The 17222-nt window shown below is 58.1% G+C and overlaps 1 protein-coding gene across 3 annotated transcripts in view; it reads left to right on the top strand.

Moving 5' to 3' along the window:
• Positions 1-5784: 5784 nt before the first annotated feature.
• The window catches only part of AHNAK (AHNAK nucleoprotein), a 92610-nt gene continuing 81172 nt past the window's right edge, over positions 5785-17222 (top strand). The window contains exons 1-4 of one of the 3 annotated variants that reach the window (XM_019954387.2): positions 5785-5943; positions 15752-15851; positions 16125-16281; positions 16705-16892. In XM_019954387.2, the coding sequence (XP_019809946.2) occupies positions 16125-16281; positions 16705-16892 (345 nt within the window). In that variant the 5' untranslated portion in view covers positions 5785-5943; positions 15752-15851. The remainder of the gene's footprint in view (positions 5944-15751; positions 15852-16124; positions 16282-16704; positions 16893-17222) is intronic. The other 2 variants (XM_070783212.1, XM_070783213.1) reach the window with 2 other exon arrangements.

The raw sequence follows: 17222 nt of genomic DNA, 5'->3' as shown, positions 1-17222 counted from the left end.
AATTGGAAGCTTTCTAAGTTGTAAGGGAGAGTTGGTTATAGCGGGACCTTGGCTGGTCATTCTCCACGGAGACCTGCATTTCCCTGACTCACAGGGGAGCCGCGGGGTGCCTTCCTGCCTGTCGGCCTCTGTGCGGGGACCTGAGTCACCGAGTTGCCTGGGGTGTTGGCTGCCCTACGGTGGCCTTGCCTGTGGCCATGCCCCGCCCACTTCTACTGTTAGGACAGGGGTTAGCAAACACACCCCTTTTATCCCACTGTGTTCAATAGCAACTCTCCATCTCTTTGACTCAGTCTTACAGAATGTACCTCTGGGAGACCACAGCACGTAGTCCCTTTCTTTCACCTAAGAGGAAACTGGAGTCCAGAGAGGGAAGTGACTTATCAGGGGTGCATGCTTCTCTTTCCACAGTTCTTGCAGCCGCTCAACTGAGTCACTTTTGCTCCCAAAAAAAGAGCAGAAGGGTGCTTCTCCCAAAAGTGGTGGACAAAGCACACTAGGTTTTGGAAGCCAGGAAGAGGGTGGTATCAGCCCGAGAAGGACAGCCCCGACCTGAGTAAGGCTCGTGGAAGTGGAGCAGGTCCTAGGGCAGGGTCAGCCCTAGCAATCCAAGTCCCTGGGGCGGCGGGCAGAGGGCACAGGGTGTAGCAGAGGCGGGACTTCGAGTGACAGGAACCTCAACTATGTGGTGACTCAGGCTCTGGGCAGCCTAGGCCCTTCCTTCCCCGCTCAGTCTGATCCCCTTAAACTGGACTTGGGAAGTGTGAGCAGAGGACGGAGAGGGAAGCCCAGGCTGGTCTCCCCTTCCCCGGGGAACTGGGGGGAAAGCAGAGGAATCTGGAAAGTGTGGGAGAAAGGCAGAGTCCAAAAAAGGGGAGAGGAGACTGGTGCTCCCCTCTCCCGGCGCCTCCCTCATGCTCCCCGCTCCCTGCTGGGGAGGGGAGCTGGCTGGGGCGTTGGCTGCTTCGTTCATTCCAGCTCCCTCCCTCGGCTCCTGTTTACAAGTCCATCCGCCCAGTCCCTAGCTCAGCTTTGGGCTTTTTTTTTTTCTCTCCCTCCCTCCCTTGACAGTCTCATTCAGTCCTGTTTTGCCACTTCTTTCCCTTAATCCTGGGTCCCCATTTCCTGTTATCTTTTTGCTCCCCCAGCATCCTAGCCCCAACAGCGCAGGGCCATCTAGGAATCCAGTTGTCACTGTGCATCCTCCCGCCCCACTCTCCCTGCTCCCTTTTTGCCCCCCTTCACTTGCCCGGACAGCATTTCTTTGCCTTCTTACCTCCCAGTCTCTCTACTCAGGGCCCTGGGTCTTGTCTCTTGTTCTCTAATCAGCTTTAACTTGGGTTCTGCTTGGGCCTGAAGATCTCAATTAGGACTGAGTGTAATGGGAGGGTTTCCGGTATCCCAGCTGTCTGATCTGAGCAATTCAGGAACTCCTTATTTGAAGCCTGAGCTTTAAATACAGGCTAGGATTTGAATTGAGCTGGAGGAGGATGGGTTGACTTGGCTTCCTATGTTGAGTTTGAGTTTGGAGTTTGAGAATTGCTTAGAAAATAATGTTTGGATCCCAGAATCACCCAATAAACTTGCTGCTCCATTGGGGAAGATGATAGATTAGGAATCAAAAGTGAGAGACTTCCCTGGTGATCCAGTGGCTAAGACTCTGATCTCCCAATGCAGGGGGCCCGGCTTCGACCCCTGATCAGGGAACTAGATCTCACATGCCAAAACTAAGATCTGGTGCAGCCAAATAAATATATATTTTTCAAAGAATTGAAAGTGAATGGAGAAGGGCCTGGTGCTTGGCAGGGATGCTCATGTCTGAGCTGGTGTGTTGTATAGGGTGGAGAGGGGGGTCTGGGAAATGCCCTGTGACTCAAAAAAGGGGTGACAGTAATTTCTGTGCTCCTAAGGCTGACATGCCAAAGGGCCCTCGACTGGACGAAAAGTCTGCTTTCAAAGAGATTGAGAACAGATTGCACCTTTCACTTCCTTCCTGGGATCAGAGTTTAAAAGCCATGATGACTCGTAGAGCAATCGCATCTTTTCTTCCTCATCATGCACTGATTTCAGAGAAGGGGACTGTGGGGAGAAGGGAAGGGAAGGGGAATCCCCTGGCACAGGGCCTGCCCACAGAGCGCCCCTTTGGGGTTGCTATGGAAACAGGCATAATAAGAACAAAACAGAGGCATGTTGCCTGGCAACACAGGAGCCCAGGGTTCATCACACACATACTACCTACAAATCAGGGAACCCCCGGGGAGGGAGTGGCACTTTTGGTGAAGCTGGGGTATCCCAGTGATGACGAGTCCTAGAGCTGACCTTGCTTTTCCAGTGGGTCTGGAGGACTGTGTGGTGTGTGACACTTCTGAAGGGCAGTGGAGGACCAGCGGGAAGGCTGAAGTCCTCTCAGATCACTGGGTAGCTCTTACTTTGATGGGGAAATCTGAAACAATGTTCAGACGGAGGGAACTCCTTTTAACTAAAAAATAGTGTGTCTTTGTGGGGGGAGTAAGATATGGGTGTAAAAGATCTGGAAGAAAAAATGACATCCAGTTTTTCCAAAGCATGGGACTCACAGTACAAGGTAGCTTAGCATCAGAGGCTAGATCCTTCTGGACTAAGCACCTGGGGGCAGGGATTCCATCTTGTCAAGGACTCCGTTACCTGTACCACCACCACCACCATCACCTACCCCTGGCCCAGTGCTGGACACAGTAAATGTTTGTGCAAAGCTGCATGAGAGAACTACACGTGGGGGCTGAGAGTGAGGGGAACCTCGTGGGGTACAGGATGCTGTTGTATAAAGAACAGGAACTTTGGGGGGAGTTCTCTGGTGGGCCATTGGTTAAGACTCCAAGCTTCCAATGCAAGGGGCGCAGTGCAGGTTCGATCCCTGGTCAAGGAACTAAGATCCTACATGCATGGCCAAAAAAATTATTTAAAAAAACAAGATGAACAAGGGCTTTGGGGCCAGTTATATCTGCAGTTTATTCATTCATTCATTCACTCACTTTTTTAGCAAAGTGTTCTGGTGTGATTGCTAGGTGCCAGCCACTGCTGTAGACACAGAGTACGCAGCAGGAAACAAACAATGCCTGCCCTCCTGGAGCTTAGATGTGGATGGGAGCTTTGAGTCCGGCTTCTGAAGGTTATGTGATTTTAGGTAAATCACTGCCCCTCTCCCAGACCATTTCCTTCCTGCGTGTGAGGATTAAATGGGCTGACACACGAGGTGCCTACAGCAGTGTCAGACAAGATCACCATGAAGGTAGCTCTTGGGGAGGAGGGGTGAAAGACGGGGGCTACAGCAGTAGGCAGAAGGAGAAGGGGTGGCAGAAATCTCTCAAAGTGTTGCGTCTCCAGTTGCACCATTGAAGACTGTTGAAAATATTCCCTTTCCCTGCCAGCTTTGGTGTGGCAAATAGGGTCATGGCTTTTTAGGGGCAGAGTCTAGTTTACCCCTTCTGTATCCTCCTAGCCTAGAAGCAGGGAGGAGCCACTCCCCAGGACCACCTCCCACCAGGTATCCTGACACTCGTGCCCCTGAACCAAGTACCTGGACAGTAATCCCTGCTCTGCAGCTGCTCCCCAGACCGGCCTCTCCTGCCTTCTTCTCTGTTGACCAAGAGGGTGGCCAGAACAAACAATGGAGCTGATAAGTTGGCTCTGAGCCCAGGACACCAGCCTCTGCTCTTTCACTCCTGGGGGGTTGAGGGAGTCCCAGCTGAGTCGAAGGCGCAATATTCACACCCTCCCACACTCTTCCTTTCCTGTTTCAGCCCCTCCCTCTAAATTCCCATGGCCCTTTGTGCAGACCCCTATCTTTGTGGCATATGTCATATCGTAGCTATCTTTCTGAAAAACCTGTCGATCAGCTCCCATTTTAACATGCACTGGAAACCCTCACACTTTCAAGGAACCAAATGATTCATTTCGTAAAGTTAATACTCCTCTGATAAACTGTTAACTGTGGTTATTTTGGGGGAGAGGGACTAACTTGGGGGTGGAGGGAATCATCTACTTTTTACTGTTCTGCTTTTCTGTACTGACATCCTTCACCCTATAGAGGTATTGATTTTATCTCTGAAACAGCAACAAGGATTAATCAGATTTGTAGGGTCACGGGCCACTTTATCTGTATTCTTGGTCTATATTTAAAAAACTGAATACATGTTATTTAATATGAAATAAAATTTAAAAAATTGATATCGGAAATACTTAGCTGTTGGTTTTATTTTTTTAAAGCATCCCAAAGTTGAATTTTTTTTTTCTTTAAATAAGGTAGGTGCTGGGAAAGAGAAGCAGACCACAATGGAGGTGGAAGTGATTCTAAAAGTCTGGGTTTCTGATTCTGTGCTTGTGATACAGGTGGTGGAACTGCCTCTGCTCTAGGTTCGAGTCACTGTGTGTGCGAGAGAGAGAGAGAGAGAGAGAGAGAGAGAGAGAGAGAGAGAGAGAGACAGAGAGACAGAGAGAGAGACAGAGACAGAGAGAGAGAGAGAGAAAATATGAGAGATTGCCAGTGCCCAAGTCTGTGCTTTGACTATGTGTCTCTGCATGTCTGTGCCGGTCTGAATGCCTACACACGTGTCTCCACCTTTCTGTGTCCATTATCTGCCTGCCTGCCTGTCTGTGGCTCCTTTGGCTGGGTCTTCCCTCCCCCACGCCTGTACCCTATGCCGGTAACTGGACCTGGGACACAGCCCCCAGGGCTGGCAGCGGAGTTGGCTGTTGGGTATTTTTAGCCTGTAAACATGTTTGCCATTTCAGAGGACAGGGCCGCTGGTCTCAGCCCCAGCCCACTCAGGATGGGACAGCGGGCCAGGTCTTCTCAGGTCTCCAGCCTGGGGTCTCACTTCCCCAGCATTCCAGAGGAAAGACAAACTGGCTCCACGTGGGCAGTGGGTGGTCATCCAAAAGAGAGGATAAGAGGATTCATGGGGGTGAAGCCAGAAGGCCCCCCCGCACCCCGTCATTAAACGTTTAATAAAATCTCCGTGTAGTTAGAAGTGGCTGTGGGAAATGGCTGTAAAATTGGAAACTCAGCGTCCAGGGGAGTGGGGCGGTGGAGGAGGGGGTCCGAGCAGAAATAGAGAAAAGTGGGGGACAGGGAGGCAGGCAGCGCGGACTCTGATCCTGCAAGGGGTGCGGGCCTGACTCCCGTGTCGCTGCAGCGGCCAGAGAGGCACGGTGGCGCGTGGGGCGCTGGTGACCCTGACTCCAGCAGGTGGGGCCAACGTCTCCAGGCCGGTTCTGGGGGCGGGGAGGGGCTGAGGGGCGCCCAGAAAGAGGGAGGGCGAGAAGTGGGCGCGGCTGCGTGAAGAACCAAGTGAAGAACCCGGGGCCTAGGATTAGAAGGGTAGTGGGCAGCGTTGAGAGAAAACTCAAAGGTCCGCTTCAGGCTGGAGGTCGCGGCTGAATCACTCAAGCCCCTCCAGGCGCCGGACCCCTTGGGTCCTTCCTGCAAAATGGGCTGATTTGCAGGTCCAGCTTCCAAGAGTTTCTTGCAGAAGAAGCCACCCGCCTAAGTCAGGGGGCAAATCCAGGCCCGGTGGGGCCGGGGTGGGCAGTGGATGGGGGCTGGGGAAGGCAGCACCTCGGATGTGCCGCGCCCCCGGGTCCCCGCGGCCCCGGTGCCCTCCCAGCAGCCCGCTCTCGGGTCCCAGCAGGGTCGGCCCGGCTCGCCCGTCCCAGCCCAGCTCCGGCCCCGCCCGGCCCCGCCCTCTCCCCACAGCTCGGGGCAGACCCGCCCGCTGGAGCCGGAGTTACAAGAGCCGCCTCCGCGCGCAGGGGCCCGGCCACTCGGAGCAGCTCCGCCGCGGGGACTGCACCGCCCGCCCTGCCGGACCCGCCCCGACCGGGGCTCGCCGCCTGCAACAGCCGCAGCACCGCGACCTCGGGCTCCGCGCCGGCTATGGCTGTGCCCTGGGGCTGAGCGCGCAGGTAGGGGCCTCCGGCGCACCTTGGCGCGATCGGGGAACGCGACGCCGGGAACGCGGGAGGGGAGGTGGGTGGCAGGACTTGGGCGAGGCTCTTTGGATGGGTGTCACTGTGAAGGCTCAACTTGGAGCAAGGTGGGCAGTCCCGGGCCGCCACGGGGAGGCCAACCGTGGTGTCCTGGAAAAGGAGCTCTGCCTCTGGAGTTGGGGCGTTGGAAGGGGCGCAAGTCGGGCAAAGTTGGAAAATCCTCCGAGGAGCGGTTTGCTCCAGTCCGTCTGTCTCTCGAGGGCTGATCGTTGTCCCTGCTGCACGGCCGGGCTCCGGTTCTTTGCCCAGTAACCCGTCCCACCCCCTCCTTCTCCATGGGGCGGTGGCTCGGCGAGCTGCTCCGCGCCTATTCCGTGTTTACTGGAGAAGTTTCCGAGATCGCGGCGCGGCCCCTCGGCCCCTCCCGGCGCCCCTGCGCCCCCGCGCCGCGCACCCCGTCCGCCGTCCCTCCCCGCGCCCCACACCTCCGCCCCTGACTTCGCGTCCCGAGTCCTCCGGGCCCCACCCAGTTCTGCACCACCAGCCTCTCCCTTTCTGGCTCCCGGCGGCCCCTCAGCCTCCCTTCGGCTGCCCCGCCCTAGTCTTGCCCCTCTGTGTTCCCAGCTCCAGAAAAAATCCCTTCTTCCTCTAGGGCGGCGGAGCCGGGAAGTTTGCAGCGCGCCCCGCGGCGGGACGGGTGGGAGTGGGGGTGGGGGACATAATTGGGGAGATTCTTGCACTGGGGGTGGGCGGGGAGTGGGGCTGTGCAGCGGCGCGGCCCTCGGGACCGCCCCTTCCCCTTCAGAGGCGGCGCTCTCTCCCCAACTCCACTCCCAAACCCGTCCGGGCGGGATGGCCCCCGCCCCAGAGCCTGGCTCGGCGCCAGCAGCCTGAGGAATGTGGTGGTTGGAGCCGGTGACTAATTCAAACCAGAACTCGGGGAGGAGTGGCGAGGGGTAAAGGGGAGGGGGGCGACGGGGCTTGTGTGGGAGGCGGGGGCCGGAGTCCGGCGGGCGTAGGGGGAGGAGGGCTCAGCTCCCCTCCCCGGACCCCTCCGCTCCCGCGGCGCGCTCTTGGGGCGACGGCGGAGGGGCGAGGTCCTGCTGGAGAGTTGGAAAGTCTCCGGGCTTAGGGTGTGTTCGGAGAACTGTGTTATATAAGGCTTTCCCATGCCGGGAGAGGGTGTGCAGTGCGCGAGGGCTGGCCCTCCGCTGGCGGGCTCGGTGCCCCCTGCAGTGCCAGGGCCCCGGGATGCGGGGGCGCAGCCCTTTGGCGTCGCTGGCCACGAGGGACACGTGGGTCTGAGCAAGGCTGACTCTGCTCCGTGGGTGGGAGGGGAGCCTAATGGGCAGAAGGGGCATCCAGCTGGACCCCTGCACTACGTGGGGAGGGCACTGGCGCCTCTGCACGTTGTGGCCCCAGAGAATTGTGAGCCTCGTGTGTGCCTGTCGCAGGGCGTGGCTGCCACCCAGGAGGTGGTGAGGTGCCCCCAGGGAGCCTGCTGCTGGGTGCCCTGTTCTGCGGAGTGGATCTCTGAAAAGGCACCGTGGGATCCTCCCGTGCCAGCGAGGTCCTTAGCGCAGGTCCTGGACCTTTGCAGGAAAAGGGACCCAGAGAGTTACCTCCGGGTTCTGAAACAGTTTCCTCGACTAGGATCCAGCCTCTGACTGCAGGGATTGTGTGCCCTGTGGTGCACAGCCTAGAACGTGAGAGAGACTGGGTTGATTTTGGGCAACACAGTGATGCATTGGAGGGCTGGGGTGATAGAAGAAGGCAACGGAGTCAGGGGAAAGGAGAGAGGTTGAAGATGCATTGGAAGGCATTTTAGGGCCCCCTCACCAGGGCTGGGTCTAAATTCGGGGAGTAAGATTCTCCTTTGGTGCTCTGTCTCTTCTGCCCCCAGGAGGGAAATCCCTGGGGCAGGGTGTGGCACTCACTTCCTTTCTGAAGCTCATTGGGGAAGCTTCCTTCTCGTTGGCCCCCAAGGATGATGGGTTGGGCTAGCCCTTGATTCGGGTGTGTATGCAGAGTGGGGAGAGAAGGGAGCCCGCAGCTGAGGGGTGAGGTGGGGGGGAGAGGACGGGAAGGGGGGTGGGGGCATGAGAGGTGGGCTAGCAGAGGACGAAGGGTCTGGAGTATTGGCAACGGGGATCGGAGGGTGTCTGTGGCCCTCCCCAAAGCCTTGTCCTTGAAGGTTATACGCAGCGACATTGTTCAGGAAGCCAGGACACATAAGAAGCCACATAGGTGGGGCTTACTGCTGATGCTGGGGGGCCCCGAAGCAGTGATTCGGGGGTCCTTGTCGGGGCAAGTTTGTGAAGAGCTGAGGACTTGAACCAGCCAGACTCTGGTTGGCTCCCCTCCCACCCACGGAGCAGAGTCAGCCAGTTGAGGGGAATGTGACTGCAGGTCCAGGGCTCAAAGTGGGACCCAAAAGAATGACTCCTGGGAGACCTGTGAAGGGAGATGGCCATCATCGGTCAAGGGCAGGGAATGGGCAGGGGGGTCCCAGGGTCACCTTCATCCCAGGAAGGCCTCGGCTGGGGGTTTCTCGGGCACCACCAACCTGGATTCCTAGGCTCAGTTGGAATGGGCTGGCTGGCCCTGGCCGAGCACGCCACCCCAAGCCTGAGGAGCTGGTTTGAGAGGTTGGGGCGAAGCTGTGGAGGTGGAGGAGTGTGTGGATCTCTGGGGCGTGGTCATCACCTTCCTCAGCACTTGGGAACCGCCTGGGGACAGGCAGAAGCAGACTGGAAGAGCTAGTCCGACTCCTGCTGGTAACTCTCCCCTGCTGACTCTCACCTCCCCACCACACCCAGGAAACCCCAGCTTCTCTCTCTCCCTGGAGCTGGGCTGACCAGGGGCATGTGCACATGAGGCAGGGGGGTTGCCCCTGGAGAGGGGTGGGAATGGGACGTTTCAACTGGTGTTTGCTAGGGCTTTCTGCTGTCCCATTGCCCCCTGACGGGCTTCATCCAGGCTCCCAGGGAGCTGGCATTTCCCTGGGCTCTGACCATCCCGCTGGGCTCCCGGCCTTCCCGAGCTGACTGGTTTCCTCCAGGCTTGGGTGAGCCTAAGAGGCATAGTGGGGGGAGCGGGGGTCTCCTGGGTGGGCCACAGTGGGCTCAGCAGGAATGTGTGTGTTGATGGACCCCCTCTTCCTCCCTTCAGCTTCCAGACGTCCAGATGGGCTGTTGTAGGGGAGGTCCCAGCTCTGGGGTCACTGTTTCATGGTGGCTTTGAGACTGACTGCTCATGTCAGAGCCGAGAATGTTACCTGTGAGAGGGCGTCTCTGGCTGGCGGGCCGGTCCTGAATGCGTCACCTCTGCTTGCGTCTGGGGCGCAGCGGGCAGGGGGTAGTCGTGGGACTATGCCCCGGTGGTGGTGGAGGTTTCATGGGGGCTGCGGGGGGAAGGACTCCAGTGAGTTTCTCTGTCTTGGACAGTTCTAGGCCCTGGAGTTTGTGTCCAGAGGCCTGAGGGAGGGTGAGCACAGGCCTGGGCGTGAGGCCGTGGCTGATGGAGGCTTCAGGGAGGGGCATCCTGCCCTGTCCCCCGGGGGCCGGAGCGGAGGTTCTAGGGGAAGGGGAAGCGCCTGGCCAGGCTGGGGGTGGCTCTTTGGCAGCTGGGCCGAGCAGCCTGGCCGCGAGCCCCTGCACTAGCGGGGCCCGGCCGCTGGGCGGAGAGCTGGACCATGGTAGCTCCCAAACTGTAATCTATCCCCCAGGGCGAGACTGGGAGAGGGAGTGAGCTCACCCCTCCTCAACTCAGCAGGGTGCTTCCCACCCACCCACCCCACATCCTTGAGCTGGTGTCTTCATCCTAGCTGTCCTGGGTCAAGGCCCACTCTTCTCTGGAGAGGTGGCTAGGTGTGGGGACTGCTCGCATGGGGAATGTAAAGCTGCCCCAGAGCCCCCCCACTCCAAGAACCCCCCAGTTCCACAAGGAAGTCCCTCTGGGTCAGGGAAGGAAGATAGAATCTCTTTTCTGGCTGGAAGCTTGAACTTGGACCACTGGGGCTAGGGGAGTGAGAGGGGCCAGGGGACAGAGGTGGAGAAAGACCTCTGGGCCTAGCCCTGGAAGCAGCTGGCCCCCAGGGGTGGGGGTAGGGAGCTGCCCTGGAAGCTGAGGTGCAGGGAAACTCCAGCATGGTGATGAGGGGCCAGGGAGAGGGACTGGAGGGGAGGATAGGGCTGGGTGATGAGGCTGGAGAAACTTCTTCCTGGTGGGAGGTGTGGGCGGGGCCAGCGGCCCAGGCAGCCAGGGAGGAGCTCGCAGGTGCACACAGACTCTGGACACCAGGTTAACAAGAAGCAGGCTCCCTCCGTGATGGACAGGGCTTGGGGCTGCCCAGACTCGAGTCTGCTGTGAGCTGGTGGAGGCAGGGACTGTGAGCCTGCTCTGGGCTGGGAGGGGTTGGGGATTCAGGAGTGTCTCTGCATGCATTGGGTGGGTCGTCTGTTGGCCTTGCGAGTCTTTGATCATCTCACCAGTGCCCATATTGCCCGTGTCTTGCAACATGTTGGTCAGATTCTCGATGATAATTCGACCTCCCCAACACACACACCCTATGCAAGTTGAAAGTGCCCCTAGGGGTGTGCTGCCCAGAATCAGCTGACCTCAGAGTTCTTGGTGCCAGCGTAGACTCGGGAGATAACTGTGCAATCTACTCCATTTAGAATGGGACAGGTTTTTTTTTCAGACCGAGGTCTGGCAGCTGCGTACATGGAGATCCATTTGGAGGTTTTAGCACCCAGGAGAGAGGCCACCCCTCTCTTCCTCCTTGTCCTCTGACCTGGGCTCTGCCTGTCAGGGCTGTTCCCATTTCCCAGTGATTGGGAGTGTTTGCCTTAACCTGCTGGGGCCTGTCTCCAGGTGGGCCTGTCTCTTGGTCTCACCTGCTGGGGTCCAGAGAGTCTCCAGGTGAGCTGCGTTCTGGATAGCTCAGGACTTCTGAGTCCTAGGGACATAGTGCTGAGATGCCTAGAACCACAAGGGCCCTCAGATCCTGGGCTTTGGGAGACCTGGGGCTCTGCCCATTCTGGGTTTGGGGTCTCCGAGCTGGGTCGGGACGAGGCTGGTGTGTGGGCACAGAGGCTGGTGGCCACTCACCTTTCCTCCTATGCTTGTGACACTTGATGGGCATCACTGCTTCCTGGGGGTCTCCTGCCCCTACCCAAACCTCAAGCCCTCTCTTTCTTGTGTTTTAACATCCCCTGAAGCATCCTGGTCCCACTCTGTGGGTCTCTCTTTGGACGAGTCTGGAGGCTTGTCCGGCCCCCTGTGGGTATGTCTCTCCGGCGCTCACTGGGCCTTCCTCCACGTAGATCTCTCTCGCTTGTGCATCTTTCTCTGTGGTTTCTCATCCTGTGTCTGTGTTTATTCGTGTCTTCATCCCTTTCCCTGGTTAAGACTGTTGGCCTCGGAGTCCGAGATCCCTGGGCTCGCATTTCACTTCTGTCTCATACTCGGGCAAGTCATTTAACCTCGGGGCCTGTTTCTGCACTCTAAAATAAGGATATTAATTCTTAATCACATGGGATTGTTTGGGAAAGAAAGGGGACCCCAGGCATGGAACCAGCACAGTCCTGGGGCACTATGGGAGCTTGGCAAAATTCTTTCTCTTCACCTGGGAGGGGTTGTTTCTTTTAATGTGGCTCTTTCTCTTCCTCTTTACAGCCTGGTGAGTTCGCGAGAGTAGATGGCCTCTCTGGGTGTGTCTCTCTTTTCTCTGAATATCCCAGCCCCTGGCCCTTGGCTCTGTGTGTGTTCGTGGCTTTCTGACTGGTGGAAGTCTCAGCTCTGGTTGTGAGTCATCTTGTTCTCACCTTGGGGTACTGCTTCTCTGGGGCCTGTGTGTCTGGTGGGTCAGTTTGCCCGTGTGCTAGGTAGAAGTGTTGCTGTCTGTGTCCTCCCCATTTCGGGCTGGCATGCTTCTTTCCGTCTTGGCATGTCACCTTTGATGTCCTGCCTTTGGAGGGCATATGCAGAAACTCAGGTCCCTCTGCTGTGTATCTTGACTTCAGGTGTGGTGCGTGGAGGCACTGAGGCGTACGGACCTGACTCTCAGGGTGTGTGTGTGTGTATCAGTTCCTGTCGTCTTGACACTGACCCTGGCTGCGACGTTGTCTTTGGCTGCTGCAGCAGTTAGGCTGCGCCCCCTCCCTGGCTGTGTTCACACTGGCTCTCGGGCAGAAGGGATTTCCTGGGACCAGTGGGAGAACATGCCCTTCTAGGGGGTCACAGCTGGCGGGGACCATCTTCCCCGGGCAAAGGGTCTGCTTCCTGGTCTTCTCCTGGGTCTGCCTGGGTGTTGCCCACCCAGGGCAGAGATCTGCAGAGATGGCATGGGCAGAACCCTGCTGCATGCACATCCTCTTTGTGGTTTTGAATCATCAGGGCAGCTTCGTTCTTCTCTAGCTGCTTCTGGCCTGAATTTCTTGCACTCTGTCCCTGCAGCCTCAGATGTGCGTCCTCTGCCTTGAAGCGGGAGTGTCCCTGCCACGTCACTCCTTTTTTGCCCTCCAGGCAGCCCTCTGCCTTAGAGGGTCTCCACTCTAGCCCTTCCCACCATGAAGGTTGCTGTGAGCTGGTGTCAGGTGCCAGGGGCAGCTGGCAGACCTGGGCGTTCTAGGGCCCCAGCATTCCCCCATTCTCAGGGCTCCAGACCCCACTCTCCCCATCTGTCAATAGCAGGCAGTGCCGTCCCACAGAACTTTCTGCAGTGGTGGCAGTGTTCTGTATTTGGGCTTGTAATATGGTAGCCATGCGTGGCTGTTGAGCTCGTGAAATGTAGTTCCTACAACCTATGGGCTAAATGTTTAATTGAATTTAAGTTAGGGCTTCCCTGGTGGCTCAGATGATAAAGAACCTGCCTGCAATGCAGGAGGACCCAGGTTCAATCCTTGGGTGGGGAGGAGCCCCTGGAGAAGGGAATGGCAACCCACTCCATTATTCTTGCCTGGAGAATCCCACTGATAGAGGAGCCACATGTGGCCTAAGGGTTCTTCCAGCTCCAAGGGCTTTGAGAGCTTCTGACCCTTGAGGAATGTGTAGAATTCCCCAAGGCTCCAAAGACTCTGCTTTGGGCAGCAGCAGGGTGGAGCCCCTAGCCCCCCGGGAAAGTTGGCTTCACCTGACATGTGGGAGAAGAAGGAATGACCCCCTGGGTTTGCTACAGGCCCCAGGGGTGGGGGAGACCACCGGCTGGGATCCAAGTGCAGAAAATAGGCCCTTGCCACTGTGGCCTCGAATCCCCTGTCAGCACCCCTGTGTACCGCCAGGTCAGATGTAAGGGGAGGGGAGGGGAGTCTTGCCTGGCTGTGCCAGGAGGTGAGGCCTGAGCCAGGGCAGGCAGGGTGGTTGGCAGCCCCACCTGACTGGGAAGCCAGCGGGTGCCCCGCCAGGATCAACCTGCAGCCTCTAATCCAGCACCTCCCTTTCTCACAAGCTGTGGTCCCTTCTCCACTCATGATGTCCTTCTCATTAGCCCCTGGGGTGGAGGCATGTGGCTGATCCCCGCTTCTGAGTTTCCCACTTGGGCTTCCGGGGGCTCCGGGCCGGGGGCTCTGGGCCAAGCAGCTGGCAGGGAAGCCCATTGCTTCTTCCTGGAGCCCCAGCCCCTCCGGCACCCAGGGCCCTGGCCCATGAAGCGGGTTTTAGGTGTGACCCTTGGCGTGTCTGGAGCTGTTGCAGCCGCAGTGACTCACTGGGGAAGGAGGGAGGGTGGGGCTGAGATGTGGGCGAGGGTGAGCTTACTGGCTCTCCGCCCCCCTTGCCGGCTGCTGGCTCAGCACCAGGATGCGAGGCTGAAAAAAGGGGCCCTGCTCAAGGAGGAAGAGAGGGTGCCAGCGCACTCAGTGGCTTCGGGGAGCTGCAGAGCCCTTGGGTGGAAGCCTTTTTCTTCCCCTCCAGGTCTGGCTCCCCCCTTGTCTGCCGGGCTGGCTACTCAGTGCTGGAGGCTGGGGGAAGGACTGTTGAAGTCCCGGCTTTTGCTGTTTCTCTGTGGGAAGGGTCAGCCGGACTTCGGTAGGAAGGGAGGAGGTGATTGCCCCAGCTGACACCTGTACCAGCAGGCTGCCCGCTGGCCTCTTGGCCGGCACCTGCGCTGACATAAATACCACACGAGAGTACCGGTGGTTGGGGAACAGTGTCTGTGGCTGTCTTCATCGGTATTATGATCTGCCTGACATTGGAAGTCCTACGTGCTCATGAATTTCCATAAATCTTATCCTCAAAGGCAAACTCAGTACCTTCAAGATCCCGTTTAGATTTCATCCCCCCTCCAGAAGGCTCCCAAACCTTCTGGAACATTCTGAGGCCAGATTAGTCACGCCCTGAGCACCTTGCTCATAATTTATATCTGGGACAGGAACTAAATCTTTTTTTTTTTTTTTGGCTTTGCCATGTGGCATGTGGGTTAGTTCCTTGATTGGGGCTGGAACTTGGCCCCTTGCATTGGGAGCTCAGAGTCTTAACCACTGGGCCATCAGGGAAGTTCCAGGAACTAGGTCTTTTAACTCTCCATATGTGGCCCGTGGAGTGCGTTTGGAGGATACATCAGTGACGTTAGGTAACAACCTCGCGGAGCGTGTAATTCAGAGCTGGGCTGAGTGCCTCCGTCCCTTGCTGGTTTTCTCTGCAGCGGCCTGTACAATGATACAGGGGCGATCGGTATGCATGTATTAATTGATTGGTTGGCTGATTTCTGGATGTCAGCGGGTTTTCGGCTTTGGGCGAAACTCTCCACGACTTAATAGCGCCCCCTCGCGGTTTCACAGACGTGCTTCTGGGTGGCTGCCGCTGCCATTTTGTGTGGATGGCTGGAGGCTGGAGGCCCGCCTGCTGTCTCCCCAGGTGCCCCCGCAGCCAACAGCTGTAGCTGGAGGGTGTCTTTGCTCCTCACCTATGGGGACCTGGCTCCGGGCCCAGCCGGGGCAGCCCGATGGGCCCTGGCTTGCCACGTGCCTGAGATGGCGCCCCTGGACTGCAGCCTCTCAGGCTTGGGCCAGTGCTGAGGGGCCTGGGGCCTCCATTGCTCAGCCTCTGCCTGTAGCAGGGCCCCTGGAGCTCCAGCTGGCGAGTGTCCCCCTGGACCCAAGGCCGGGTTAGACAGGGTGACCCAGTGTCGCTGACCTTTGGCCAGCACCGGCCCGGCTTGCAGGTTGCCCATGACCCCCAGGGCTGGAGGCTCTGAGGAGGGGGATCTCACACAGGTTATAGCTGCACACCGGATGTGGTGTGTCAAGGGAAGAGTTACAGGCTCAGAGCCCAAGCATGTTGCTCTCTTATGGTGGACCCCGGCCGGCTGGCCTCTCTGAATCTCAGTTTCTCCATCTGCGCTGTAGGGCAGTAACATCTCCCTCCTGAAGCTGTTCCAAGGGACCCAGTGAGGATGTGGATTTGGGGAGGCTCCCGTGGGCCAGAGCTTTCCACTCATGCTCTTTCTCCTTCCTTCAGCCCTCATGGGGATCCTTTATTGTCTCCATTTGCACAGATGAGGAAATGGAGGTTCAGAGAAGTTAAGTGATTTGGCCTGGGTCACACAACTGGCAAGATGCTGTGCCAAGATTGGAATCTGAGTCTGGCCTCTTCCAAAGCTCCTTCCCGTGATCCCAGCCTTGGAGAGTCACGTGTGAACGGAGTTGATGACAGTAGCGGGGTTGGGGTTTTGGTTTGGCCCCAGTGGACAGGACATCCAGCCATCTCTCTTGCAGAGCGGCTGGGGTGGGGCTGCGAGCGAGCCACCTGTTGAGTGAGAACCTGATTGTGACCTTTCCCCTAGACAGTGTGACCGAGATTCCCAAGAGATACCCTGAGGAGAGAAGAGGAAGGAGGGGCGGGCTCCTGGCAAGGCATCCGCTCCTGACCCAAGTCCTGCGAAGGTCAGTAGGAGGGAGGGGAAGGTGAGCGGGTGGGGAGTGGGGAGGGTAGAGACCTGGATGGGGCTGTAGCACGGAGCACGGGGCGGGGAGGGGCTTGGATCGGGGTGAGGGGCTGATTACCTCCGTTGTGGTTGCATCCACTGGCCCATTTCCGATTTGCCCCTTGTGCCTTGGGAGCTTGCCCACAGCAGAAGCCGGCACCTTGGAGACAGTGCCCCACTCCATGGCCTTCCACCCCCACTGCCCTGAGCTCTGTTTCGTTATCCCAAACAGATGGAGAAAGAGGAGGAGACAACCCGGGAGCTGCTGCTGCCCAACTGGCAGGGCAGCGGCTCCCATGGGCTGACCATCACCCAGAGGGATGATGGCGTCTTTGTGCAGGAGGTGATGCAGAACTCCCCTGCGGCCCGCACTGGGGTGGTCAAGGAGGGTGAGTCTTCTCGGGGTGCGGGCTGGGGCTGGGATTAGTGGGGAGGCTGGTGGAGGGGAGGGCAGGGGGCAGCACAAGTGGGTGGGTGGCTGTGGAGTGCCCGGTCTCAGTGGCATCAGGATGGTCGGTACCCAAGCCCTGCCCTCCCCTGCCCACTCTTTGTTGCTTGTTCATTCACAGTCCTCGTGGGAGGCGGTCCTGTGGATTGGAGACGTTGTGCGTCCTCTGTTCTGACTCCACCACCCAGGAGCTTGGCCACTTTGAGCCAATTAGTTGTCCTCCTTGCCTCAGTTCCCTCATCTCTACCATGGGTGTTACCACACTTGTGAATCAGTCCAAGGGCCCAACGCAGAGTGCTGGGTTGTGGGTTGTGTCCCCGAGACTCTGGGTGGTCTTACCCACGTCTTGCTCCTTCCTGCTCAGGGGACCAGATTGTGGGTGCCACCATCTACTTTGACAACCTGCAGTCGGGTGAGGTGACCCAACTGCTGAACACCATGGGCCACCACACCGTTGGCCTGAAGCTGCATCGCAAGGGGGACCGGTCCCCTGAGCCTGGCCAGACCTGGACCCACGAGGTCTTCAGTTCCCACAGCTCTGAAGTGGTTCTGGTGAGTTCCTGGCTGGCCGGCTGCTCCCTGAGCTCCTCTGGCCACTCAGCTCCCTTTCCTGGGCCTCGCTTGTCCTTCCTTGCTTTTCTGTCCCACTCTCTCCCTCTGCTCTGTCGAGCCAGCCTGTTTCTCCTATTCACGTGTGGCCGCTACTGCTGCTAAAAAGTCTTCCGTTGGTCTCCTCAGAGGCCCCTGTGTGTGGGGACCCACTGATCAGTCTGGTCCGAAGTGCCGGGAGGCAGGCCGGCTGCTTTGCGAGGATCTTTGAAAATTATTTTCTCGGTGCCCAGCTCTGCCTCCCAGACATCATTTTTCTGTTTCCAGAGGCCT

The sequence above is a fragment of the Bos indicus genome, chromosome 29, assembly GCF_029378745.1.
Source record: "Bos indicus isolate NIAB-ARS_2022 breed Sahiwal x Tharparkar chromosome 29, NIAB-ARS_B.indTharparkar_mat_pri_1.0, whole genome shotgun sequence".
Lineage (NCBI taxonomy): Eukaryota > Metazoa > Chordata > Mammalia > Artiodactyla > Bovidae > Bos > Bos indicus.
The sequence above is the reverse complement of the archived record's forward strand: the minus strand, read 5'-3'. Positions and strand labels throughout refer to the sequence as shown.